We start from the raw sequence: 27,044 nt of genomic DNA on the forward strand, positions 1-27,044 counted from the left end.
ATAACAACCACTTAGTCAAGAAAGACAGACTCGAAATTCAAAAATGTTTTGTGTCTTTTCTGCTATAATTCTTACAATGCAGTTTACGGTTCAAAATGTACTGAACGTTAAGATAGTAGGTGACCTATCGAAATCGAGTGGGGAACGTTATATCACGCGAAATGAAATACATAAAGTGTTCTTATTTGAAAAGTAAAGCATTTATTCCGAGAAATCAACTCCAGAAATAGATGTGACATACTCTCATTAATATATCGCTTTTGAGCAACGAAGTAGGAAAAGTGACTTTTTCCTCCCGTGCTAGTAGCCGCATCGAATTCCGTACCGTAACAAAGAGAAATAGCAGTCACGTACTCATCAGTTCACCGTGGCGGCAAAAACCGTATCGAGTGAAAACAGTCCACGCTAAAGCAGCGTCTAACGTGAACGCCGGGCACGAACGACAGCGTTAGACCGCTGGGTAAGGCTGCTGCGTCAATCGACATGAGTCTGTGTCCTGCGTGCGAAAAGTCTCTCTTACAACTAGAACCTATTAGCTGAATGCTAATAACACCGAGAAAGAGACGACTAATATGAGCAGTCCTTTTGCCATTATTTTAAGTGCGTACAAGCAGAAAATTCGTAATCAAATTCACTTTAAGGTGTATCCAGTCAGTATGCTAATGGGACCCATCCAATGTTTTCCTTACTGACTGCTGTATAAACTCACCATTTAACATATATTAGCTTTTCAGTTCTTGGTAACAAAGGCAATGGAAACTACACAACTTAATAGCAACGTTATTTGGTCCATATTTGAGAAACAGATTTTGCTCTGAACCATCCCGGAAAATGGTAATACTGCAGTCGATGACTGACTTATGGATACTGTAATGTCAGTCTTTATCAAGTGAAAAATTTAACAGACAGGGAACTGAATAACTCATTTTCCATGTAATATTAAATTATATCTCATTCAGATCTCAATTTTCTGATGGATATATGCAAAGCGTATGCCCATGCCTAGCTCATATACACTCGTGGAACTGACAGCCTTTTGAACGACAAAAAGTTTAAAGGAGGTATGGTGAAATACCTGTCAACTGTAATCTTCCCACTCTTGATTAGATTTAAATCTGTTGCGATGATTTTTCTGCCTCATGCCCAATAATGGCTCTTTCACATTTCTACCGTCAAAATCTCTGCAAAATCTTTTGAAATAGTAAGCTTTTTTACCTAGGACTGTCGCACAAGCTGCAGCAATAAGACTCAGTAGTTTGAATTCAAACGTCGCCCGTTGTAGCGGAAGACTGGAAGCATTACGAATATCGGTCTCGCAGGACACGACACTATGCGATTGTGTTGTGTCGCCTGACGATTTCAAGCGCTGTTGCTCGATTCTGTAGTTAACGTAGGACGAGGCCTAACACACAAATGATATATAGTACATATATTAAAAGGAAAAACAAACTGAAGACCTGTGCAGGATTTCAGTATCGTTGCGATTATGTCCGACAAACAGATGTAACAACAGCCTGCAATCTGGTATTCTTGTAAATGGAGAGATATAGCGCGCTAAGCGTCTAGCTACGGTATCTATCAGCACTTAAATTCGACAACCGTAATCTCACTGTGTAACTTTTGCAAACGTTTAGCAACTGTAGTAGGTGTGTAATCTTGTGTCTGGGCCAAATGAACTATTGGATTACCAATTCCGAAGCACCAATCTCTCTTAAAAATCATAATTTAGTATGCTGTCTTCAGGCGTTTACCTCTGTACACGATCACCGTTACGTCCGGGTATCACAGAGCGAGGCAGCGCAGTGGTTAGGACACTGGACTCGCATTCGGGAGGACGACGTTCAACTTCTCTTCCGGCCATCCTGGCATAGGTTTCCTGTGATTTTTCTAATCGCTTAAGACAAATGTCGGGATGGTTCCTTCGAAAGGTCACGGCCCGTTTCTTTCCCATCCTTCCGTAATCCGAGCTTATGACATCGTTGTCGATTGGATGTCAAACCCTAATCTTCCTTCCTTTTATTCGTTATATTTTAAACCACAAAACTGTAAAATTGATATTTCATTACATTGGTCATACTGTTAGCAAGTTCCTCTCTAATGGCACATTTGATCCATATCATCAATGCAGGACTTTCTGTGAGCACGTATTTTTATATTAGGAGTAAATATCGTATTTTTAATGTCCTGAATTGTCTTCGGTTACCTTCTCCGTAGGGACTATTGCTTATTTTACGTTCTCATCGTCAGTAACTTAAATGATGATAATAGCAAATCGTTGCATTTCCTCTCAGGAGGATTTCGCGTGATCAGTACCCACGTTTGCAAGGTAGCTCCATGACCTATTTTGAATTGCAGTTTGGCTGTACCAAGTGACGTGTCCAAATTAGTTCCCACTGCGTTCGTACTACAGTTTACTGTACCATATAGTAATATACAACATAATTTCTGCTGTAATACAGAACTGAATGGCGAGGACTATTTTTTATTTTTATTCATGATATTAGGGACAGAAAAATACTGTGTTACATACTGAATTAAACTACGGTGATATTTCCAGAATGAACATTACTTTCCGACCGTGTTCGTTCGTTAGAATGAGAAAACGTTTCCAATAACCGCGATCTCTAATAATTTATTGACATTTAACGACAACAATATCACTGAGAAATTAAACAGCGTTCAAATTCGCTAAATAATTTTCAACTTACATGATCATCTGATAAGTCTTCACTCAGAACGTATTTGATGAAAAATTTGAGTGTTGTACGGCGTTCCGTCCTGCACAAGCGCTGTTGACAACTGCAGAATGGTTGGTGGTGCATATGGAAGTGATGCAGTACGTCTCCCCAGTGGATCCCACACGTGCTCGGATGGGATTTAAGTCTGGGGGACGGGCAGGCCCGCTCACTCGCCGAGTATCCTCTCGCTCCGTGAGTTCCTTTACTAGCGCTGTTCGATGCGATCGCGCATTGTTATCCATAAAAATGCAGTTTAGGGTGGAATACACCACTAGAAAACGCACATGTGGAAGAAGTATAGTGTCTCAAAAACGTTGATCAGTGGTCGCACCGTGTTCAAAGATCAGGTGGTCAGTAAGCCGATGTAACATTACGTCTCTCCACACGATAACACCTGGACTACCAGAACGACAATGGCCTGCCTGGCCCCGGTGCATTACGTGTTCCTACCTTTCTCCATAAGACGGTACACCCAGAATCATAACTAAGACTGAATCTGCTCTCATCCGATAAGAGCACGTGACACCGCTCCTCGTTGGTCCAGTCCCAACACTCTTGGGTGCTGCCGAATTGCGGGTGTTCACGGAACACAACGTGCTGGTCGTCCGCAAAAAGATACCTACATACAGTAATTGTGCCTCTGTGGAGAGTGAGATTGCGTGCATTGCAGTCCTGCTACATGTGGTTGAAGTTGCACCCGCCGTTTGTGGTGGATCTCTTCTTGCCCTCTGCACTGTGTAGCGGTCATCTACTGCTTTAGCTGAGCGTGGGTGACCACCTCCTCTCCATCGGGCAGAAGTGCCAGTGGTTCAGAAGGCTCCCCATGCTGTGCACAATACCAAACTCCTGGGCTACATTCGTCACACTTCATCCTTCTTCCAGTTTCCCTATGATTATTCCCCGTGTAAAGTCATCCAAGTGTTGTCTCACGGCAATGTTGTAATGAACACTAGCACAGTGCTCCGTAACTGTTCGCTGATTGGCATACATTGTCTTTTTCCCGTTTCTTCCGTTGCCTCGTGTTGCGGGGCAGCTCAGTTTGGCTTTATGATCACGCTGACCACACGCCATATGAAGTCCAGTTCTGTGCACGACTGGGAGACGTCTGGCAACTTTCTCCCGCACTTTCATTGATTTCCACCCAGTTGCCAATATGATACGTTACTTTATCTGTGCCCTCCTTAAGTGTTACAGAGCGGTGTATTTTCCACCAACTAGTAAACTTCATACCAGTTTGACATTTTTTGCAAACTACCATCATAATGTTTCAGTATTCTGGTGTAGTGTGTATGACAAGTTTTGAAAACCTCTCTTATGCATTTCACACCGTTATCTGTCTACTTGTCACTTTAGTTAAGATACAAAAACAAGTAAAAGAGGCCCGGGTTCCCGGGTTCGATTCCCGGCGGGGTCAGGGATTTTCTCTGCCTCGCGATGACTGGGTGTTGTGTGCTGTCCTTAGGTTAGTTAGGTTTAAGTAGTTCTAAGTTCTAGGGGACTGATGACCATAGATGTTAAGTCCCATAGTGCTCAGAGCCATTTGAACCATTTTGAACCAAATAAAAGAAGAAAGAGTAGGAGGCGCCTGTACTACTCAACTTGATTTTGTACGAAACAGATGATGTCAGCCATTGTTTAGGCATGTTGAAACAATAATTTTCCCTCCATACGTTTTCGATTGTTATTATACGCCTGTATGTACAAAGATTCTCACATCAGAAAGCCCAGACTTTATGTCGTGCAACACTAAAGTCCCTTAATTCTGAAACTGCGTACGGAGGTACACTGATTTATGGTTTCCTTACTCGCACTTGCGCTTACATGTTACATTATGATTACATATTTTTAAATGTCATATGAAGTTAATTGTTGTTGTTACGGTTTCCAGTTCGATGACAGGTTTGACTCAGCTCTACACGCGAGCCTGTCATGTGCAAGACTCTTCATCTCCGAATAATTACCGCAGTCTACATACATTTAAAACTGCGTACTGTATTTGTCTCCCTGAACAATCTTTGCCTCCCACACTTCACAGCGTGACGTGAACGCTTCTAAGCCAAATATGTTAGATGCTACAGTTGAACTAACCACTAGTGAGACACTCGTTTGTAACTTACTTTAACTCTGATTTAGCTCCTTGGCCACAGTATGATACGACTTGCTACGTGTACCAGTTAACTAGCAACACTGCCGCCCGTATGTCCGCTTGAGACAAACAGAGATGATACTTTTATTCAAAGACAGTAATTATACTGAAGTCACCGCGATATATGATGGTTCACTGGACAGACAGTAATTATACTGAAGTCACCGCGATATATGATGGTTCACTGGACATTACAAAAGGCGGGACATAGTTATTAATAGGGTGTGTGATCACAGCGGACGGGGAAGAACGCTCCGCACCGTGTTCCCATGCTGGACACATGGTTGGAAGTGGTAGGACGTTCCATTCGACCGAGCGAGGTGGCGCAGTGATTAGTGCACTGGACTCGCATTCGGAAGGACGACGAATCAAACACGCGTCCGGCCATCCTGATTTAGATTTTCCGTGATTTCCCCAAATCGCTTCATGCTAATGCCGGGATGGTTCCTTCCCTAATCAGATGGGATCGACGACCTCGCTGTTTCGTCCCCTCCCCCCAAATCAACCAACCAACCAACCAACGTTCCATTCGCCAGCGCGGTTGACAGCTGCTGGATGGCATGTTGACGCGCTTCGATACGTCTCCATCAAGACGTGCTCGATATGATTTTAAGTCTGGGGAACGGGCAGGGCAGTCCATTCGCCGAATAGTCTCTCGTTCTGAGAGCTCCTCCATCTACACCGCTCGATGCGGTCGCGCATTTTCATCCATAAAAATGAACTCAGGGTCGAATGCACCCCTCAAAAGACGCACATGGGGTAGGAGTACTGTGTCACAATAACGTTGACCGTTGAGTGTACCGTGTTCGAAGATTGGAAGCTCAGTACGCCTGCGCAACATTATGCCTCCCAACACCGTAAAACTTGGGCCACAAAAACGATCACGGTCGACAATGTTCCTGGGTGCATTAGGTACCCTCATATTTCAACAGATCGGAAACATCCTACGATAAGTGCTGCTTACAAACCTTGTGGCCTGCATGGGACCACATTGCAGAGCATGCATTGCCGTCTGTCGTGATCACCCAACCTATTAATAACTAAGTCCTGTCTTTTGTAATATCCAGGGGACCATCATAAATCAAGATGACTATAGCGTAATTATTGCCTTTGAATAAAGGTGTCATTTCGAAGTGGCCGTGCGGTTAAAGGCGCTGCAGTCTGGAACCGCAAGACCGCTACGGTCGCAGGTTCGAATCCTGCCTCGGGCATGGATGTTTGTGATGTCCTTAGGTTAGTTAGGTTTAACTAGTTTTAAGTTCTAGGGGACTAATGACCTCAGCAGTTTAGTCCCATAGTGCTCAGAGCCATTTGAACCATTTTTTCTGTTTGGCTCATTGCCTATTTCTTTCAGCTATCTATATTGTAACAGTTCTTTCTATGTATGCTCCCAAGTTTCTTGGAGCTGTGTTAGTTGGCAGTGGCTGATCATGCGAAAGTTACTTTCGTCCATACGTTCTACAAATTAGTGTAGTGCCATAGGAAGAGGTCGGAAACGACAGCGCCATAGCTACGAGGAGATAGACCACTGGAGATAGAGGCGGAACTATAAACAAGAAAGTTCAGAGCGGTGTAGCAACCAGCTAACACGCCACCAGCGCAGGCGGTTGCGTGAACTGTGTGTTGATTCGTAAAAGAAAATAACACGCTAATCGGAAACCAATGCGAAGCGCAAGTCGGCGGCGGTCAGACTTAGAAAATTCAGTGAGCATGTCAAAAGCAGGAGAATGAGACGTAGCCGGGTCGTTTCCAACATACTGAATGGTGCGTGACGTAGAGCTTCAAACGATACTGAAGAGTGAGTTTCAGACCGCCGCGCTAGGGTACTTGACGGCGTTACCCGGAAAAGCTGTGTGATCTCCTGACCCGGCACAAGAGCTGCACATGGGAATGAACTTCGTGGAATGTTGATTCTGGCACTTATAGGGTCTTCGTACGATACCGATATAATTTTCTATTTCTTCAGTTTTAAATGCAACCCTCCACAGATGTAACAAAACGACTTTTCCTTATTTACACATGTACGAGGCATTTGATCCGAAATAACTCAAACCAAAAACCTTCACGACTTAGAATAACAAGCATTCACATATAGTAATTCTCGGGCGTCTCAGTTCTGAGATGCAGTGGCAATAAACACAACGTGATTCTAAATGTCCAAGCATGACTTTACCGGCAGTGCTGCGAAACTACTCTCACGTCCAAGAGGTATATTTTTCCGAACTGAGGGTAATGTGTTACTCGTATAGATTTAGATTATTTTAAGAATCGGTATTCATGCGACAGTATGCGGACCTAATATGTTCCAAAACGCGCATAAAAACTGGATTTTTTGGTGCTCATATCTCGGGTTCTATTGGTGATAAAAAGGCTGGGACAAGTTTTTTGGATGAACTTTTAGTTAGGGAACACTTTTATACCCAAAAGAAGAATCGTCTTAGTGTTACTATCGCACAGTACAGTTTCGCCGTCATCAGCCGACCAAAACGCAGCCGAGAATTCCAAGACGACTATGCATAGCAAATGGATGAAATTTTTACGATATATTCCTAAGATCCTGATCATGAAGAACCTTGAAGCTTTTCGTGATATCTTTACCTGTTTTCAAGATACAGAGGTTCAGAGGGTATGAGGCGAAATCTAAATAATAATTAACACTAGCACAAGGCTAAATTTCTAAAGGTATATTCTCTAGGCATTTATCTAGAAGAGCCATTTCCCCGTTTTCAAAAATCTTTCACCGTCATGGAGAAACAGCCCTAAAACTTGTTTTTGGGTACCAAAACCCGGCCGCTTATTGAGAGACGGCTATGAACAGCAGATGGCTGTAATTTTTACGATGCATTTCTCGATCCCGATCTCGAACAACGCTGAAAATTTTCTTAATATCTTTATCCATTTCGAAGATATAGAGATTCACAGTTCCTCTACTTGTACGTGTAAAATACACACGTAAAATCCGGTTTGAGGCGAAAACGTGGTTTATAAAGTGACGTAGCACGGACAAATATGATGTAAAGGGTCTCCATTGTCATCTGGTAACCCTATGCTAGAGTGCTGAAGCACATGCAATTTTTTTTCTTTTGCTCGTAAAATTTGGTCTGAGGTGTAAAATTAGTTTTGCGTTATTTCAGTTTCACATAACTAAACTATCTGAATTTTACTGACCAATACATTTCTTTTTATATCAATTACATGCTTTCCTGCAGCAGGGAAAAGAATGGAACCAGCGGAAAAATGCTCCAATCGGAGCACAAAAAGTGCGAATATGTTTCTGTTTATTTAAAATACTCTTACCGAAATGTTGGGTTCCAGCTGCCTCATTCTACCTTCCTGAGCACCTTTAAAATTTTTCCCAAAAATTTTGGTATGCGGACATATTCGCGCTTTCTTATGCCGAGAGAAAAGAAGACATTGGTAGTGGTAAAGAGACGGAAAAGTAATAAATACTGGAAAGTAGTAGACGGTGGTTGTGTTATAGAAAGAGCGAAGCAGACATTGGCAGTGAGAGAGAAATATAGGGACACAGTGGCTGTGGTACGTAGTCGACAGTGACGAAACAGTGCTGGGGAAAAGAGTGAAGGACACAGTGCCGGGGACAGGGATAATGCGAAAGAACAAGTGGAAATGGATGAAAGTTTGTGATAATGACATTATATGACAATGACAACGAGGGAGAGACAGATAGTAACATAACCAAATGTAACATATTTACAATACATAGAAATACCCTTTACTGCATGATTACACGACTTACAGAACTGTCACGGGAAGCAGTTAGTGCATTAAAATATCTGGAAGTGTATATACGGAAAAATTTGAAGTGGAATGGCCAAATAAGATTAATCGCGGGTAAGGCAGATGCCAGACAGATTCATTGGAAGCATTCTCAAAATGTAGTCCGTCGACGAAGAAAGTATCTCACCAAACACTCGTTCCACCAATGCTTGAACATTCTTCGTTAGTCTGAAATCCATATCAGATGGGATAGAGGAAATACAGAAGAGCCAAAAAAGAGCTGCTTTTTTTCATTAGAGAATCGTTCAGCAAGCGCGAAAGCGACACGGAGATGATCAGCCAACTCCAGCGGCAGACACTGGAAGAGAGGCATTCTTCATCACGCTGTGGTTGACTGTTAAAGTTTCGAGAGCATGGGTTCCTGGAACAGTCATCTAATATATTGATTCCTCCTACTTATATCTCTTGAAAAGACCAGGAAGATAAAATTAAAGACATTGAAGCCCACACAGAGACTCACTAGCAATCTTTAATCCCACGAACCATTCGCGACTGAAACAGGAAAAGGGAAAGTGACAGCGGTATACAAATTACCCTCCGCCAGTATGGTGTCTTGCGGAGTATGGGTGTAGACGTAGATGATAATAAGAGGAGCTTATAGAAACGTTTCTAAGTTAAACTCTCTCAAATGTTATTGCGCTTGTAAAATACCGATGGTGACTCTAGCTGCGTGACACAAAACGCAAATTTCAAGAAATATATGTGTGTTTGAGTGATTTTCTTCACCGCTGTGAAAACTGAAATATTTAATTTGTGCCAACTAACTAGAAAGTATCTGTTGTAAACGCAAGTCTAACCAACGAGATCCTCCCACGTTGGGCGTCAAAATGTTGTAAATTCAAAACTCATACAGTGAAATCAAACAGCAATAGGTTATGAGTTCAAGGGATTTATATGCAATTGAAACGGGTTAATATATGGATAAAACACGAAATGTTGACATTTATTATAATGTCTTCTGTACAAATACAAATCTTAGTGCCGGTTAGATGATGATGATGATGATGATGATGATGATGACTATTGGTTTGAGGGGAACTCACTGGCGAGGTTGTCAAAGTTCCCAATGTTTTCACTGTCCAGTCTCGCCATGTTCCCAAGTGATGATGAAATGATGACAATACGAACACCCAGTCCCTGGGAGGACAAACCCCCCAGCTCCGGCCGGGAGTCTAACCTAGGACTCCCATGATCCTGAGATAGCAACGCTAACCACTAGACCACGAGCTGGGGCGGTCGATTTGAGCGGGCGTGGACACAACTCAGTTATTAGGAGGTAGGATGGGGGTGTGAATCACTGTTGACTGGCTGCGGTGGTTGCGCTGCAGAAATGGCGTCATCGCAGTGCTGGGAGGTGGACGTCAAGGAAGGAAATTGTTACGTGCAGTCGAGTGCGTTATTCCCAAGCGAGTGAATCATCACTGACAGGCCGCGGTGGGTGCGTTGCAGAGACGGCGTTATCGCAGTGTACGGCGGCGGATGTCAGGCAAGGAAACTGTAATGTGCTGTCAAGTTCTGGACGCTGTTGTCTAGACCCCTAGACCTTTCTTAATTGCGCAAACCATCTGTTTTGTAAAAACGGCTGTGAGATGCGCGCACACACACACACACACACACACACACACACACACACACACACACACACACACACTGTACAAGAAGAATTCAAGAATATTAATATTCTTTTATAAAGGAAAGATTTTTATTGTATTCACGTAGCTGTTACAACTAGATAAAAACTCAAAATAACGTGGTCACTGTTAAAAATGACCCAAAGAGATTTTTGGCATTCTTTGTCAACGACGAGAGAATCAATATCTGTATTAAAATAAATTTAATTCTAGCACTATCTACGTTCAGTGTATTTTTGTACCTATTTCTCAGAAAAGGTAAATTTGAAAAGGTCTGTGCATAATAAATACTTTGTTGAAAAGCACATGAAGTCAGTAGTAATTCAGCAATTTCTCCATGAGGACTGAGAGAACTGGTGTAGTGGCTAACACTCTCAACTCAAATTCGAGAGACCTAGGCTAGCTTCTTGGATCGAGCATCCAGTTGTCTGTTTCCTGCGGTCACCGAGGTCACACCATGCAAATGCCAAGATGGTTTCTTAAAAGGGCCATGGTCGCTTCCTTCCTCTCATGTAGTAATAAACCCGAGCAAAGCTTCTTTCATAATCTTTGCCGCGGACGGGAAAAATAAGACACCAGGTGTCGTTCCTTCTTCTTGGGTCAGGATATTAAATGAGCAATTCAAGTGAGTCGTTCTTGCGAGCAGTTGTGTACGAGAAGCTACCAACTCGACAAATTACGATCGGATTGTGGCATGTTATGTATACGTTTACGCCATGAGCAGCCAGCCGAGGCCACGCACGGGCCATTTAGTGCAGTCTGTAGGGCTGAACACTTCTAGCCGCCTGGTGGCACACTATACCAGAAATTTACAACATAAAACGAAAATACTGCCAGTCCGTCTTCGCAGCTTCTTTTATTATTCTTTCTGTGTGTTAAAAACTAGGTACGTGGCGACGTGACAGAATGGACCATTCCCTTGTGAGTGGCATAGGATAGCGATAGGGCATTTCATTTCTTATTTCATTCTGTATTAGCTGACCTTGACACATGAGGGCCGCGAAACATAGGTTGGGAACCGATGGTCTAAGGCTCGTCGTTCAGCATCTGCAGGGGTCAACGGCAGTGTCATTCGTCTCACTGTCCGTCAGGCTCTGTGCAAGGCGTGTATTCTTAAGCAAGCCCAGATCATCCACAAAGCTCGCCCTGCGAGGGGTGTAGAACGCCCTCGCGTCAATTTTCCCTGTGCAGCGCTACTGCCAGCTGGCACATCTTCTCAGTGCACACCGGGGTGGGGCGGGCCGGGACATCGATAAGAGGAAAATTCACTTCGATTTTCACGTTATAAAACGTTTTGGCCATATATGAGACTACGCCGCGTTGTATTATGAAGTTATTTCTTCCTTAAGGGGCTTGCATTCCTTATGAAAAAAGAAAATGTCAACTCTTCCTACGGCGTGATTTTTTTTAATTCTGTACGATTTCTCAGTCGATTTTGCAAAAATTTTGCGTTTAAAAAATATAATTTTTGTAGATGTGGTAGTGTAGCATCTTTGCTTCCTAGTTAACCATTTACCTTTCCATAACTGGCAAGTCTGTGTGAAATCACGCCGTTTCCCAACCTCGTGCACTTAATTACAAATCTTGTAGTGAATAGGTTTGATAGAGGGTAGCTTACTGTTAGACACGTTTTAGGCTACACGTTGTTCCAAATGAAATGTAGCTAAAAGTACAGAAAAGTTTTTGAAACGGTAGTGCCGCTGATATTGGTCTTTTTTTTTTTCACAAGTGAATGCGGATTATTAATGGCGCAAATGCTGCGATCGCCAGCCTACGGAGTCTGCACGGGTTTAGCGTAGTGTCAGACAATGCAGGAAAGAAAAAAATGAATTACTAGCGATCAGTACACGTACAGTGTCCGTAATCCTGTTATTTTAATGATTCATGGCTATAAAAATCCAAATATATACAAATTTTAACCTCGGCGATGTCTGTTTATACCGGACAACCATCTGCTGTGATTTTAGTTATAATTTTACATTATGAAAGGCAAACAGTTATTTGTTGTCCACACCCTACAAATTAGGTGTATATGCATTTCGTATTTGGATCTAGAAGAATAAATTAATGTAAGATGAGACTTTTGTGTGGATGGAGTTTTGTAAAAGTTTGCTACATTGTTAATTTCTTTCTAGTTGAAGATGAGCAACGTCAGATGTTAAAAAATAAAATTACATTTACAGGTGTTTCTATGACTAAACTTGACTAACACACTTCCGTAGTTCTGGGAAAGTGTAGTAACACAAGGTGTAAAAAATTACACGTTTTAGATCGACACCTATCTCCACTTCGAAAAAACTGTGCATATCTGTTACAAATGGTATTTATTTTAGGGAATTAATGTGATGAAACCGCTGCTAAGTGGAACTGCGTTTATTGTTGTGATATTAAACACAGCTGAAATAAGTGTCTGTTTAAAATCGTCACTCATTTTCGTCGTTACTTGATCGTCTCCAGAGCACATAACAAACAATACTGCCTGCGACAGGCCCGAGAAACCGCGCGCAACGAACGCCAGTCGTTAAACACGGCACTGCAAAAGTGACTTTGAAGCATCGCAACACAGCTCCTGTTTTCGGACGTACGGCAATGGTCGCAGCGTAAAACACGAACCAGCTTGTTGGTCACCGCCTGGCGAGGATCGTAGCCAGCAGTGGAGCGAGCAGCGAAGATGCAGGCAAGACCACCTACTGTAGGTGGTTTTGGTGCAGGTTAGGCTTACTTCACAGCAACCCGACAGCGGACAAGCCGACATTCTTGCCGGTCCGACAAAAGAGCCGCTTGACAAGGGATGGGGCGGCGAGGCGCGGCGGCTCGAGCGCACAGTCAAATTCCTGAAGCTTCTAGTTCTCAAGATATTCTCTAGAAGCTCGCGAGAAACGGCTAGGCGGTGCGTGTTCCTGCACGCTTGTTGACGGCGTTAACATGCGCCGGGGTTGTTGTTTGGATGCAGACACGAGACAAACACGCTCGCAGCGCGCTGTGCTCGTAACTCGTATGTCTCAGGTTTCATTCGAAGCAATTTGTAATTTAAATCAGTATGGATGCGTGAAAACGAAAGTCAAGCAGCTGCAAATACTTAACAGAGGACGGAGATAACGTTTGTTGAAACATTTGTTTTAAATGCTCCGTAATGTTTCAAAAAATACATCGGCCATGATTAGACGTCTTACATTACACAGTTTATCGAGCAGTGGAACACCGACGTCCATGTGTAAGTAGACTCATTCTTCAAATAATACGAGTAAGACAAATTACTCACCTACTATGCTACCTATTCAAATCACAAAAAAAGAGAATTCCATGAAACACGTAAGGGAATGTCCGAAGCAGTCCTCCAAAATCGGATTTTTAGATCAGAGTTCGATAACATACAGTATACCCCAAAATCAAAACCATCCAAGCTTTTGTACGGTACGATATGTAATTTTATTGGACTAAGAAATTGTTAAGGCATTGACTTGAAACTTCCTGGAAGATTAAAACTGTGTACCAGACCGAGACTCGAACTCGGGACCTTTGCCTTTCGCGGACAAGTGCTCTACCAACTTTTTTTTTTTTAAATCTCATTTTGTTCGCTTTCGTTCGTTGCATCTGCTCGGGGCAGACGTCGTAAGACAGCCGTTTAAGTTCGTTGTTGATCGATTAACTCATTTTTTTTATTACAGGGGGCTGCTGACCCTCTGACCGAACACGCTGAGCTACCGTGCCGGCATTGAGCTACCCAAGCACGACTCACGCCCGGTCCTCTCAGCTTTACCTCTGCCAGTACCTCGTCTCCTACCTTCCAAACTTTACAGAAGCTCTCCTGCGAACCTTGCAGAACTAGCACTCCTGAAAGAAATCTTATGTCGATAAGCGATAGATTAAGAAATGGAGGTGTGTTTATCTGTGCTGGATTGCTGGTTTGGAATCAACTGCGTACTGGAAAGTGGGCTTATATTCCAAAACATAGGCCGTACAAAAATAATGAAGTTTCGTTCAGTTGATACAAAATGCAATGTTTCACCGAGAACACACAGTTGACTCAATTAAAAGTTACAATCCTAATGGCTATGAAAAGAGGAAGTTGATTCGAAATTAAACGTTTAGTCTCCTAAGTCTTGGATAGTTATGAATGGGCTGGTGAATGTATGGTGGTGTATCCACTGAAGGTTTTGACGGTCCTAGCCTCAGATGAACCCGAACGACTGTCAAGGTTGAGCCAAAAATTATCGCTGACATTTGCAAAGATACCGATGTCTCACAACAGTAGGCGAAGAACGGATTCATTGCGAGGCAGAGGCGTAGCAGGCGAACCAGTGGAAGATAAATGGTGAAAGAATTTCATGGTACGCAAACTGATTCTGCAGGAAACGTCATTGATACCGTTCTCTGGGATTCTCAAGGTGTGGTTCTTCCATATTGCCTCGACAAATGTAGGACCGACACAAGGCAGTCTCACGCTTTACAAACGTTCAGGCTAGACTCATCACGGTGTATAGAAGAAAATTGCCATACATTAGTATAACGCGTACTCACACACCTTTCTCCTGGAAAACTACGGGACTCTCATACAGTGCTTCCATTCCCGCCGTGTTCACCGGATTTGGCTGAAACAGATTGCTTTTTGTTCACAAAAACAGTGTCCATTAAGCTTTCGTTTTTTAGTCATTCAGAACGTACCTCGTTTTAATCACGTAGAGGCCTTTGCAGCGACTGAGTGGCATGTCGTCTGAATGCCCATATCTTCGTTTCCTTGTAGCCTGACATGAGGGTTCGTTCCAGGTTAATGGCTGGGGTCGAGTTTATGGTTGCGGTGTTGTATGGAGCGCTAAATTTATTGCCCACATACCTCTCTCTGCTGCTGACGATGGTTTCTTCTGCTCGTTTCTCACAGGAAAGGAATGTTCCAACGGAGGCACAGTGACCGTTTACACTCAGAACTCTATCCCTATGATTTTCTGTGGAATATAGGAGGAAAATAAAGGAATCGCCCATCGGCGTATAGTTTCTGAATGTGAGTGTTTAATACGAGGACTATCTTCTTTTGTTCCACATACAAGAGCGAAGTGTTCAGCTAGATCTACACCAAGAACAGATTTTACTTCTCCATAGTTAGTTTCTGACTCTTTTTTTAACTGTTCTGCTTGGAAGTATTTTTCACCATTTGCTTACGTAATACGTAGTCAATTTTGATAGTCACATTCAGCACGAAGGGAAGAAGATGGTGTTTTCACATAACTTACGGGAATTCAGCTAGGTAATATTTTCAGCGACCGCCGATATTTCGGCGGTCTCTGAAAATATTACCTGGCTGAATTCCCATAAGTTGTTTGAAAATTATATACGCCAGGAGATACTCAGGTTTCAAGATCGTGTTTAATTATGTCGCATTTGACGTTTTCCTTATATCTGGTTCAGCATTAACCATTTTTAAATGTTCTGTGCACAAGGGCCCTATACTAACAGAACCTAAAGCAAGTAATAGTACAGTAATTTCATAACCAAAAGATAGACAAAACAATACGTTGTAAGCCCCAGAAATTACTAGAAAATCTTGAAGACTATTGAGGACTTTATACGGAACACTTCACTGCTCTTGATACATTTCTTTTCCTTCTTCAGTTTGGGGAGGTTTTTTGGGGCGATTATCATGAAAAGGAAGGAAGATCAGTGTTTAACGACTCGTCGACAGCGAGGTCATTATAGACTGAGCACAAGCTCAGATTAGGGAAGGATGGGATATGAAATAGGTCGTGGCTTTTCAAAGAAATCATCCCGGCACTAACTTTAAACGATTTAAAGAAATCAAGGAAAACCTAAATCAGGATGGCTGAACGTGGATTTGAGCCGCGGTCCTGGGGCACGGTAGTCCACTGGGCTACCTCGCTCGGCAGTTATCGTGAGAAAATTCATGCAGAGTCATATTCGAAGGAAGAGTAAATCAGATATTTTACATCTACATGTACATTATACAAGCCGCTTAACGATGTGAAGCACAAGGTGCTTCTGGTACCACTAACAGATGTCTCCTTTCCTGTTCCACTCGCTAATGGCGCGTGCGAGGCATAATTGTCGGTGAGCTTCTGTGTTAGATCTAAGTTCTCGAATATCTGTGAAAGGGTGTAATATGTTGTCCGACTCTTCCCGGAAAGTGCTCACTCGAAATTTCAATAGTAAACCTCTCCATGAGGTACCACGCCTGTCTCGTAACGTCTGCCTGGCAGCTGGGAGATTCGCTTCTCTGCGTGGACGACAAACGGACAAGCCGGCCGATCCGAAGTCTTTGTCAAACCACTTTATAGAAACTACTCGTTAAAAAAATTGATTCTCGCGCATCTCTTGGCGTTACTCGTCAGCTTTATTATGAACTCCTCATCATTTCGTTAATCGTTGTACTTCTTGAGATATTTTCAAAAATAATTGAACTGTTGGAAGAAAGTCGAATAGTTTGCAATAAAGATCGCTATGAATTTGCGTTTGGTGCAAGTTGGGTCATACGTTGCTGCTTACCAAATGTACACAACTGGCCATTAAAAGTGCTACACCACGAAGATGACGTGCTACAGACGCGAAATTTAACCGGCAGGAAGAAGATGCTGTGATCTGCAAATGATTAGCTTTTCAGAGCATTCACACAAGGTTGACGCCGGTGGCAACACATACAACGTGCTGACATGAGGAAAGTTTCCAACCGATTTCTCATACACAAGTAGCAGTTGACCAGCGTTGCCTGGTGAAACGTTGTTGTGATGCCTCGTGTAAGTAGGAGAAATGCGTACCATCATGTTTCCGACTTTGATAAAGGTCGGATTGTAGCCTATCGCGATTGCGGTTTATCGTATCGCAACACTGCTGCTGGCGTTGGTCGAGATCCAATGACTGTTAGCAGAATATGGAATCGGTGGGTTCAGGAGGGTAATACGGAACGCCGTGCTGGATCCCAACGAGCTCGTATCACTAGCAGTCGAGATGACAGGCATCTTATCCGCATGGCTGTAACGGATCGTGCAGCCACGTCTCGATCCTTGAGTCAACAGATGGGGACGTTTGCAAGACAACAAGTATCTGCACAAACAGTTCGACGACGCTTGCAGCAGCAAGGACTATCAGCTCGGAGACCATGGCTGCGGCTACCCTTGACGCTGCATCACAGACAGGAGAGCCTGCTATGGTGTACTCAACGACGAACCTGGGTGCACGAATGGCAAAACGTCATTTTTTCGGATGAATCCAGGTTCTGTTTACAGCATCATGATGGTCGCATCCGTGTTCGGCGACATCGCGGTGAACGCATATTGAAAGTGTGTATTCGTCATCGCCATACTGGCGTACCACGCGGCGTGATGGTATGGGGTGCCTTTGGTTACACGTCTCGGTCACCCCCTTTCGCATTGACGGCACTTTGAACAGTGGACGTTACATTTCAGACGTGTTACGACCCGTGGCTGTACCCTTAATTTGATCCCTGCGAAACCCTACATTTCAGCAGGATAATGCACGACTGCATGTTGCAGGTCCTGTACGGGCCTTTCTGGATACAGAAAATGTTCGACTGCTGCCCTGGCCAGCACATTCTCTAGATCTCTCACCAATTGAAAACGTCTGGTCAGTGTTGGCGGAGCAACTGGCTCGTCACAATATGCCAGTCACTACTCTTGATGAACTGTGGTATCGAGTTGAAGCCGCATGGGCAGCTGTACCTTACACGCCATCCAAGCTCTGTTTGACGCAATGCCCAGGCGTATCAAGGCCATTATTACGGCCAGAGGTGGTTGTTCTGGGTACTGATTCTCAGGATCTATGCACCCAAATTGCGTGAAAATGTAATCAGATGTCAGTTATAGTATAATATATTTGTCCAATGAATACTCGTTTATCATCTGCATTTCTTCTTGGTGTAGCAATTGTAATGGCCAGTTGTGTAGTTAAAATATTGCACTATTCCATAAAATAGGGATGTGATCTGTAACCCACTCAGTTCTGTTGAAAATTGTTCGTGGATAGCACGCTCCGTTCCACTCACATATCAAAACGATTAAGCGAGAATTAAATATTCATAAGATCCACATATCTCATAAACGGTTTGAAATGTAGGTTTTTGGCAAATGACAGCGTGCAAAGAGGAGAGTAGGTCGCCATTTGGTTACTGCGAGTAATTTCTTTATCTAGCGCTATAAAACACAAGGAACTACGAGATTTTTTTCATCGGAATAATGTAATTTTTAAGGGTTCTCGACAGCTGGTGAAACGAAAATTGTTACAAGTACCTAGAAACCAGAAGAAATTTTCGAGACATGGCTCTGACAGTCACAATAGCATTTACAACCATTGTAAGAATTGTAGAGTCAACTACCAAAGTGTTCTGGCATTGCCTCCAGTCACTCAACACGAGTGTGTCTTCTGAAAACGATTTTCTATATTCTGTAAATGATACGTGTGACATATAGAACTTTCAAAATGCAGTCAGCGATGTTCGCTGGAAACACACTTGTATAAAATTCCCTGAAAATTCTGGTCCAGTGTTGCAGAGCTATAAATATTTTAATTCAATCGTACTACAAGCAGTTACAGATTTTCAGGGAAAATTCGTTATAATGGATGTTGGAGAATATGGAAAGGAAAGCGAAAGTTGTAGATGCCATTCTTGTAGTCTATTTCGCTTGATGCAGGAAGAGGAGCTTAATATACCTCCAGAATTTCCAGTACCAAAAACATCAGTTCTATTGCCTTTTGTATTAATTGGAGATTAGACATATCCATTGTTGAGTCACCCAGGGAAAGAATATTTCAACAAACGCTTTTCCATACTACGACGATTAACTTCAAATGCTTTTGGTAGAATAAGATCGAAGTGGGGCATATTTTGTAAGCCAGTAGAAACTTCTCCAGAGGTTACTGACGATATTATGAAATTTACATGTTCTTCACAACACTGTCATAGACCTAGAACGCTGCGTGAGTGCCGATGATCAAAATACATAAAAATGGAGGTTTTTTTATGCAAGCCACTTGCCCGACAGGTCGAAACTTTAACAGAGCTTTAAATGAAGCTGTTAAAATGAGACAGTTTGAAAAATTTTTTCTCACATAGTAACACATGATTTTCATGTGTTTGTCATAAATGATAATTCAGCTTTATTATCGCCTCTCATTTTAAGATAATGAAAGAAATGCGAGAGTGAGGGAACGTATGTGCATATAGTTTGTATTTATGCTGCCACCTCCTGAGATAACTTGTGCAAAAAGAATCTGTTGTGGTGTAGGTGTTTCACTGGTCTCTTAAAGGATACCGAGTAAGAACAGCAGCTGCTATCAAGGCTTCCGCTCGCCATTTTCTCAACAGTACAACAAAAGGAACACGGGCGCCTGCTACAGTGTTGACTCCAATACCGGCAACGACAGCCGAAAGCTGCCAGCGTTGCCGGAATCACTCCAACGCTCTGGTCGCCTCTCTCAGAAACAACCATGTTTCGCTCAGTGCCACTCTGTGCCGCTTTGCTCCGCGTCGCTTTGCTTGCAGCGCTGTTACAATTACGCGCACTGGTTTGTTTCGCCAACGCTTCACGAGTATGTGAGGAAACGTGCTGGTCTTCGTTGGGTCTTCTCTATGTCTTCTATCGAATCTCTGCGGTAAGGGTCCCAGATTGATGAACAACAGACAAGAATCGTTTGGACAAGCCCCTGTAAGCTTCTTCTTTAGGGAATGGTTTACATTTCTTTAAGATTCTTCCTATGAATCTGTCTAGTATCAGCTTTTTCTGCTATTTGTTTTATATGGTCATTCCACTTAAGCTCGCTCTTCCAGGCATTTTACGATAGATATTGTTTCCAGCAGTTTGTCATCAATAGTGTAGTTGGTAGTAGTAGGTTTCCTTCGCCAGTATACGCGATTTGTTACGTTTATTTACATTCAGGGTCAACTGCCAGAGCCTGCGTCATTTATCAATCATCTCTAAGTCATTTCATTTTGCAAATGAGTACTGTCTTATGGCGTTGCTACTTTCTTACAGACAACCGCATCATCTGCTAACAGTATTGAAAAGCTTACGACACTTTTTACTAGAAGATTCATATACGCTGGAAACAGTAACAGACTTATCACACTTCCTTGAGGAACTTCGCAAATTACCTTCACATCTGTCAGTTTTGTTCCGTTAAGAGCGATGCGTTGAGTTCTGTCTGCAAGGAAGTCTTGAATCCAGTCGAAAACCTGGTCCGATACTCAGTGAGCTCGCATTTTTTTTTCTTCACTAAACGACAGCGCAGGACAGTGATAAGTGGCACGGCATCAACCCGAGCGCCGTTGTCTACAGCGCTGTTGATCTCGTGGAGGAACACAGTGAGCAAAGTTTCGCAAGATCTTTGTTTGTGGAATCTATGTTGAGTTTTATGGAGGAGATTTTCGTTCTTCAAAAACATTTTGATTCTTAAGCATAAAACGTGTTCCATGATTCTACAACAGGCTGACGTCAACGATGGAGGTCTAGAATCTTCAAAACTGAAATACTGTCTGTGTTATGTTTAAAGTTACGCGGAACAAAGATATTCCGAAAACTTGATTCGTCTTAAAGAAAGAGTGGTCTGCTGACGTGCCACTACGTGCTGTATGTGTTAACTGAACTGTTCTTAGAGGTGTACGACATATGATTTCGGGCCGGAAGATATTACGTTTTTCATGGAACTGGTTGAGTCCAGCACACGACGACGAACCCACAAAGGTTGTTGCTTCGAGGCACGGGCGGCAAGGTCGTCTAAAGAAACTTCGTATTTTTTAAATACCTGCCTTCTGCTTGACATATTTTTTCCTTTTTCTTGTTCTTTACTGAACGTCGATATATCGGCCCACTGTGCTGATCCGTGAAGTTTTCGGCAGGATCTTATAGCAGTTACTTTTGTTTTATTAAAATAAACTTTCATCCAAACCTATGAAGTGTGCTCAGTTTGGATCATTAACTCATATCCTCAATGAGTAATTGTAGTGATGTGAATATTTCGTTCGCCATAAACAGCTTGAAATGTGGTACTCAGGTTTTGTCAGGTATTTACAGCCATACGTTTTTAAAATTATGAATGATGATATCGAGGGAGATGAATGAGAAGCAGCATGGCATATATTTGGTGACACGTGGCTCTTTGCCATATATTGGTAGGAATTTTGTACGCATGACCGCTTCTCGGGATGGGAATGTAGAACAAGACCGTTGAGTTCAAACTTGGTAAAGAAGACAAAGGTATTGTCATTCTCAGACCTCGTGCAAAATCAGTCTTATCAGGAAACTTAACAGAGACAAATTCCTCTGTCGTTTCTGTGGGAGGAGCCAGTGCAGCAGACACTCTGAAGCCGAAGGAAGGTCCAAGCCCAACTGAGGTCACTGTCGCCAACACAGCCGGGGCTGCAGTACATAGGTAGACTCTCCATACGGAGCAAAACGTGGCGCATTTAGTTTTCTGACTTCTTCCACGTTCATTGGATTTATGTGCGTTTTCATAGTTACAGCTTTTGCACTGAAAGCATTGAGAGCATGTGTAGTGTTTTTAACAGGGTTCCAGTGTTCATATATTCTTTTACATGACTAGCCCAAATAATATATCTGGTGTTGGTACCCCACTCGTCTGGCAGCTCTGGAATCGATCCATGGTCACAGTATTGCTGTAGTACCCTGCACGTAGGATCGAACCGATGCCCTTTCTGTTTCGATTAATGTGTGTGGTTACTCTTTCAGAGAAATCGTATAAAGCTACAATAATCTCATTATTTTATCTTACGCAGTTATTCAAGGTAACGAAAGACACAAAATCGGTCGAAGTAATAAGCTGCTACTGCTGCCAACAAAAGTTGTGAAAAGGCCAAAGATCTAAGGTCGTCAGTCTCGTTTTCACCTCCGAAAACGAAATCAGTGTAGCGACTACAGTTAATGATAGGTGCAAATTTGAGAACGTGTTCTATATGTCTGTGTAGCGTGTAATTGGGGCCGAACGCCGGAATTTACGTAGAGGTATGTGGGAAACCGCCTGAAAATCATATCCAGGTAGGAGAGCTCACCATCCCTAGCAAGAGGACTGTGCAAACTCATCATTACTGATTTCGTCCGAATTTATGGAACATGCAGGGCAGGGCTTGGCCAGAAACAAAAGAGGCAGTGGTGTGAGCTACATATGGCCAAGCGTTAAAAAAAAAAAGAGACTCGGATCGGGCGAGTCATGAGCCATTTATGTCAGGGAAGCTTCCAGGCAGTGGCTGGCACAACGGAAAGACTACGAGTGGTGGTACGAGGGCCGTGGCGTCGAGTCACGATGCAGATTTTTCTTTTTAATTTCAGTTTTGACGTTACTGACACAGCAAATAAACCAGAGTCTTGCGCAATATATTACATTTCTTCGTGAAAGGCGTGAAGAGGAAAGGCAAAAAAATTTGGGATTCCAAATAATTTACAGTAATGGAGTGTACTTATAGAGTCCACGAGGACTCTGAAAGTAAATTTGGAAGAAGGGGTTTAATAAAACCTTACTGGACTTCGTTAGTTTAATTTTGAGCTTCGTGCAGCCCTCGGTAGCTGCAAACGAACAATAAGTTCCACAGTTTTTACGATGCATATCACCCCAGCACGTGGAAATCATCAACTGTAAAATACTAGAAGTTCTAATTCTAAATACGAAGTTACCGTGAACGTCTTACAATCACTTCCTGGAAATGTATTGGGCAATCCCAAATTCTCCTTGGACTTTCCTTGGTTCGAGGGATATAGGGACCAAACTACAGGGTCATCAGTTCCTTACTTCCGACGCAAACAAGGCTCACGGTAAAACAACTCCCAAAGTGCGATGGGAAAAGTAAAAGGGGTAAAGTAATGCGGAACCATACCTAAAAAGAAAACGAATGGCACGAACAAAAAGCGGGGTAAACATACACCATAAGGAAAAGTAGAAGAAGGCTTTAAAACCATAGAGCAGATGGCCTGGGCTGGCTGATCACAAGAAAAATGAGGCCAGCCAGCCACTCTGCGACACATTAAAATTTCCACCCCAAAAGACAAGGCGAGTTGAACACATGAAAGGAAAAGACAAACACCAAAACAAGCAAATGCAAAGAAAGGGTCACAGAGTTAAAATGGAGGGAGGGAGGAGGCCTCGGAGAGAAGTGCGGATGCCCACCCTTAGATGGTACGCGGAATAGTTAAAGAAGTGATTTGTTCGAAAGAGTGCTCATTTCCTGGACGCGCAACTCAGTGAGCCTCCTAAATAACATATAGATGAAATGTAAAGTTTCTAGTTTCAAGGAGCAACAGGATTCCTCGAAGTGCAGTATGAAGCAATGTGGAATTCTGAGTGACATAAATACAGTTCTTTACACATCCAAACAAAAAGAATTCTACATGTGTTAAATCGGGTGATGTTACGGACCAGTACTAACAATTAAATTTTAATTATTCATTTGATTATGTTCTTTATCTCTCATCCTGTTCCGTTAGTTAGAGCCGAAACATTTATTGTAATTAAAACCAGAAGAAAGTATACAATGCACAACAGAAACCTGTCATTTTCTTACGGTTAGTGTTGTTTCTGTGAATCTAATTTTTAATTTTAAAGCTGTAGCTCATTGTACATATTGCCCTTACTGCTATTTGACTGGGAACTATTCTGTTGCTCTTGTGTCCAATATATAATGGTACGCCGAAAGGCTGCTCCTGACATGGTTCATTGTATCTAGTGTATATATTTGTGTTATCTTTTCGTATATGGAGGACGCGTTTGGAGACGATGGTTGTATCAGTATGACAATGCACACTCTCTTAATGCAGCATCTGTGAGACAACGGTTTGTGGACCATAACATTTTATGAAATGGACTGGCCTGCTCTGGTTCCCTACCTGAACCTGACTAAATACCTTTGGGAGAAGTCAGAATGTCAACTTCGCTCAAGATCCCAGTGTCCAACATCAGTAAGTTACCTGCTCTGGTTTCACCTCTTGAGGAATAATGGAGTACCGTTCCCTCACAGGCATTAAGCCCATACATGGAAGTGCATCCCACAGAGTTCAAGCTGTCGTCAAAGCGAAGTGTTGGTTTCCTCCATATTTTTGTGCACTAACAGTTGTCTCGATATTTTTGATTAGATAATGCCTAAGGTGGTTCAGTAAATAGCGATAGACTGAACAGTGCTTATTTGAGGAAAATCGGCGAAATACATGATATTTTTTCCTTTGTATAGTTTCTTATCATTATTATTACTTTTGCACTACTCTGTGTTGCATTAATGATTACAACTAACATATAAAGACTCACTGCGTTCATTTCTCTTTACAGGGAACCCAGTTCAGGCAGAACCTGTACCAGGCTGTTGTAAGTAGCAACTATTAGTAATATTTTTTCAATATACTCTCATAAAATCAAGTTTCTGTTAATGCAAAAATTTTAAGTTAATCTATGCTGTGACTGTAATTGATATCGAATACAACGCGTATCAAATGGTTAAACTTCCATCATCAGGTGCATTCATTTGTATTACTATGACATGTCTCTGTTTATTTTACGACTGTGGCACTGACTAGCAAAGAAAACAAAACACTGTTTCAGAAAATGTCTCTGTGGACATATTTGACCAAAAATTTAACGTGAATATAAATGTTCAAATAAAACAGTTGAAATAGAGTATCTCCAGTGGTCACAGGCTCCTCTCTGTCGAAATTTATCTCATATAAACCGTCAAACTTTGTAAACAAAGATGGTGTCTAGAAACTGATAAGTGCAAAGAACATATAGCATAAGTAGAAACACTGTTTCGAAGTACAGATAACATACGGCAAAACCAATCCAATATATCAGAGTAATGTGAAGATCTTTGGTTGAGCAGATGAATAGGTATGTTGGATCAAATATTTCATGTGGTTATATATAAATAACAATTTAGGCTGTTATTGAAAGATACAGGATGAAAGGAGTGACAGACGGAGAGCAAAGTTTTGGTTATGCCAGTACTATTGGTTTGTTGGGCTTACACCTGTCACATAGTATAATGGCATACAAGTTGAAGTAATAAACTGATAAGGAATTAAAGGTATTCAGATAGATATGCTCTTAATAATATAAGCAGATATGTGTAATATTAGATAGACATTAGCTACAAACTATTAGTTTTTGGGTGATCTATTGGGTTTTGTGAGGATTGATGGCATGAGGATTGATGGCAAATACACTACTGGCCATTAAAATTGCTACACCACGAAGATGAGGTGCTACAGACGCGAAATTTAACCGACAGGAAGAAGATGCTGTGATCTGCAAATGATTAGCTTTTCAGAACATTCACACAAGGTTGGCGCCGGTGGCGACACCTACAACGTGCTGACATGAGGAAAATTGCCAACCGATTTCTCATACACAAACAGCAGTTGATCGGCGTTGCCTGGTGAAACGTTGTTATGATGCCTCGTGTAAGGAAGAGAAATACCTACCATCAAGTTTCCGACTTTGATAAAGGTCGGATTGTAGCCTATCGCGATTGTGGTTTATCGTATCGCGATATTGCTGGTCGAGATCCGATGACTGTTAGCAGAATATGTAATCGGTGGGTTCAAGAGGGTATACGGAACGCCGTGCTGGATCCCAACGGCCTCGTATCACTAACAGTCGAGATGACAGGCATCTTATCCGCATGGCTGTAACGGATCGTGCAGTCACGTCTCGATCCCTGAGTCAACAGATGGGGACGTTTCCAAGACAACAACCATCTGGACGAACAGTTCGACGACGTTTGCATCAGCATGGACATTCAGCTCGGCGACCATGTCTGCGGTTACCGTTGACGCTGCATCAAGGACAGGAGCGCCTGTGATGGTGTTCTCAACGACGAACCTGGGTGCACGAATGGCAAAACGTCATTTTTTCGGGTGAATCCAGGTTTTTTACATCATCATGATGGTCGCATCCGTGTTTGGCGACATCCTGGTGAACGCACATTGGAAGCGTGTATTCGCCATCGCCATACTGGCGTATCAACCGGCGTGATGGTATGGGGTGCCATTGGTTACAAGTCTCGGTCACCTCTTGTTCGCATTGACGGCACTTTGAACAGAAGACGCTACATTTCAGATGTGTTACGACCCGTGGCTCTACCCTTCATTCGATCCCTGCGAAACCCTACATTTCAGCAGGATAATGCACGACCGCATGTTGCAGGTCCTGTACGGGCCTTTCTGGATACAGAAAATGTTCGACTGCTGCCCTGGCCAGCACATTCTCCAGATCTCTCACCAATTGAAAACGTCTGGTCAATGGTGGCCGAGCAACTGGCTCGTCACAATACGTCAGTCACTATTCTTGATGACCTGTGGTATCGTGTTGAAGCTGCATGGCCAGCTGTACGTCTACACGCCATCCAATCTTTGTTTGACTCAATGCTAGGCGTATCAAGACCGTTATTACGGCCAGAGGAGATTGTTTTCGGTACTGATTTCTCAGGATCTATGCACCCAAATTGCGTGAAAATGTAATCAGATGTCAGTTCTAGTATAATATATTTGTGCAATGAATGACCGTTTATCATCTGCATTTCTTCTTGGTGTAGCAATTTTAATGGCCAGTAGTGTATGAAGGAGAGGATGAAGATAATGTGTGTGTAAGTGTGTTGAAAGAGACATTTACCGAGAAGATAGAAACGTGAGGCAGTCCATAAAGCCAAAAGAAAGATGTATATATCTTAGAGAAAGTTTCATAATAGCAAAAACTTGCAGTGTGTAACTTGTTTTT

At 42.6% G+C, this 27,044-nt stretch overlaps 1 protein-coding gene across 1 annotated transcript in view; it reads left to right on the plus strand.

Annotated features, from left to right (window-relative positions):
* The window catches only part of LOC126471641 (protein PFC0760c-like), a 308,363-nt gene that overhangs the window by 26,923 nt on the left and 254,396 nt on the right, over positions 1–27,044 (plus strand). Inside the window, exon 2 of the mRNA XM_050099876.1 lies at positions 24,603–24,638. Coding sequence (XP_049955833.1) covers positions 24,603–24,638 — 36 coding nt within the window. The remainder of the gene's footprint in view (positions 1–24,602; positions 24,639–27,044) is intronic.

Source organism: Schistocerca serialis, chromosome 3, assembly GCF_023864345.2.
Source record: "Schistocerca serialis cubense isolate TAMUIC-IGC-003099 chromosome 3, iqSchSeri2.2, whole genome shotgun sequence".
In the NCBI taxonomy this organism is placed as follows: domain Eukaryota; kingdom Metazoa; phylum Arthropoda; class Insecta; order Orthoptera; family Acrididae; genus Schistocerca; species Schistocerca serialis.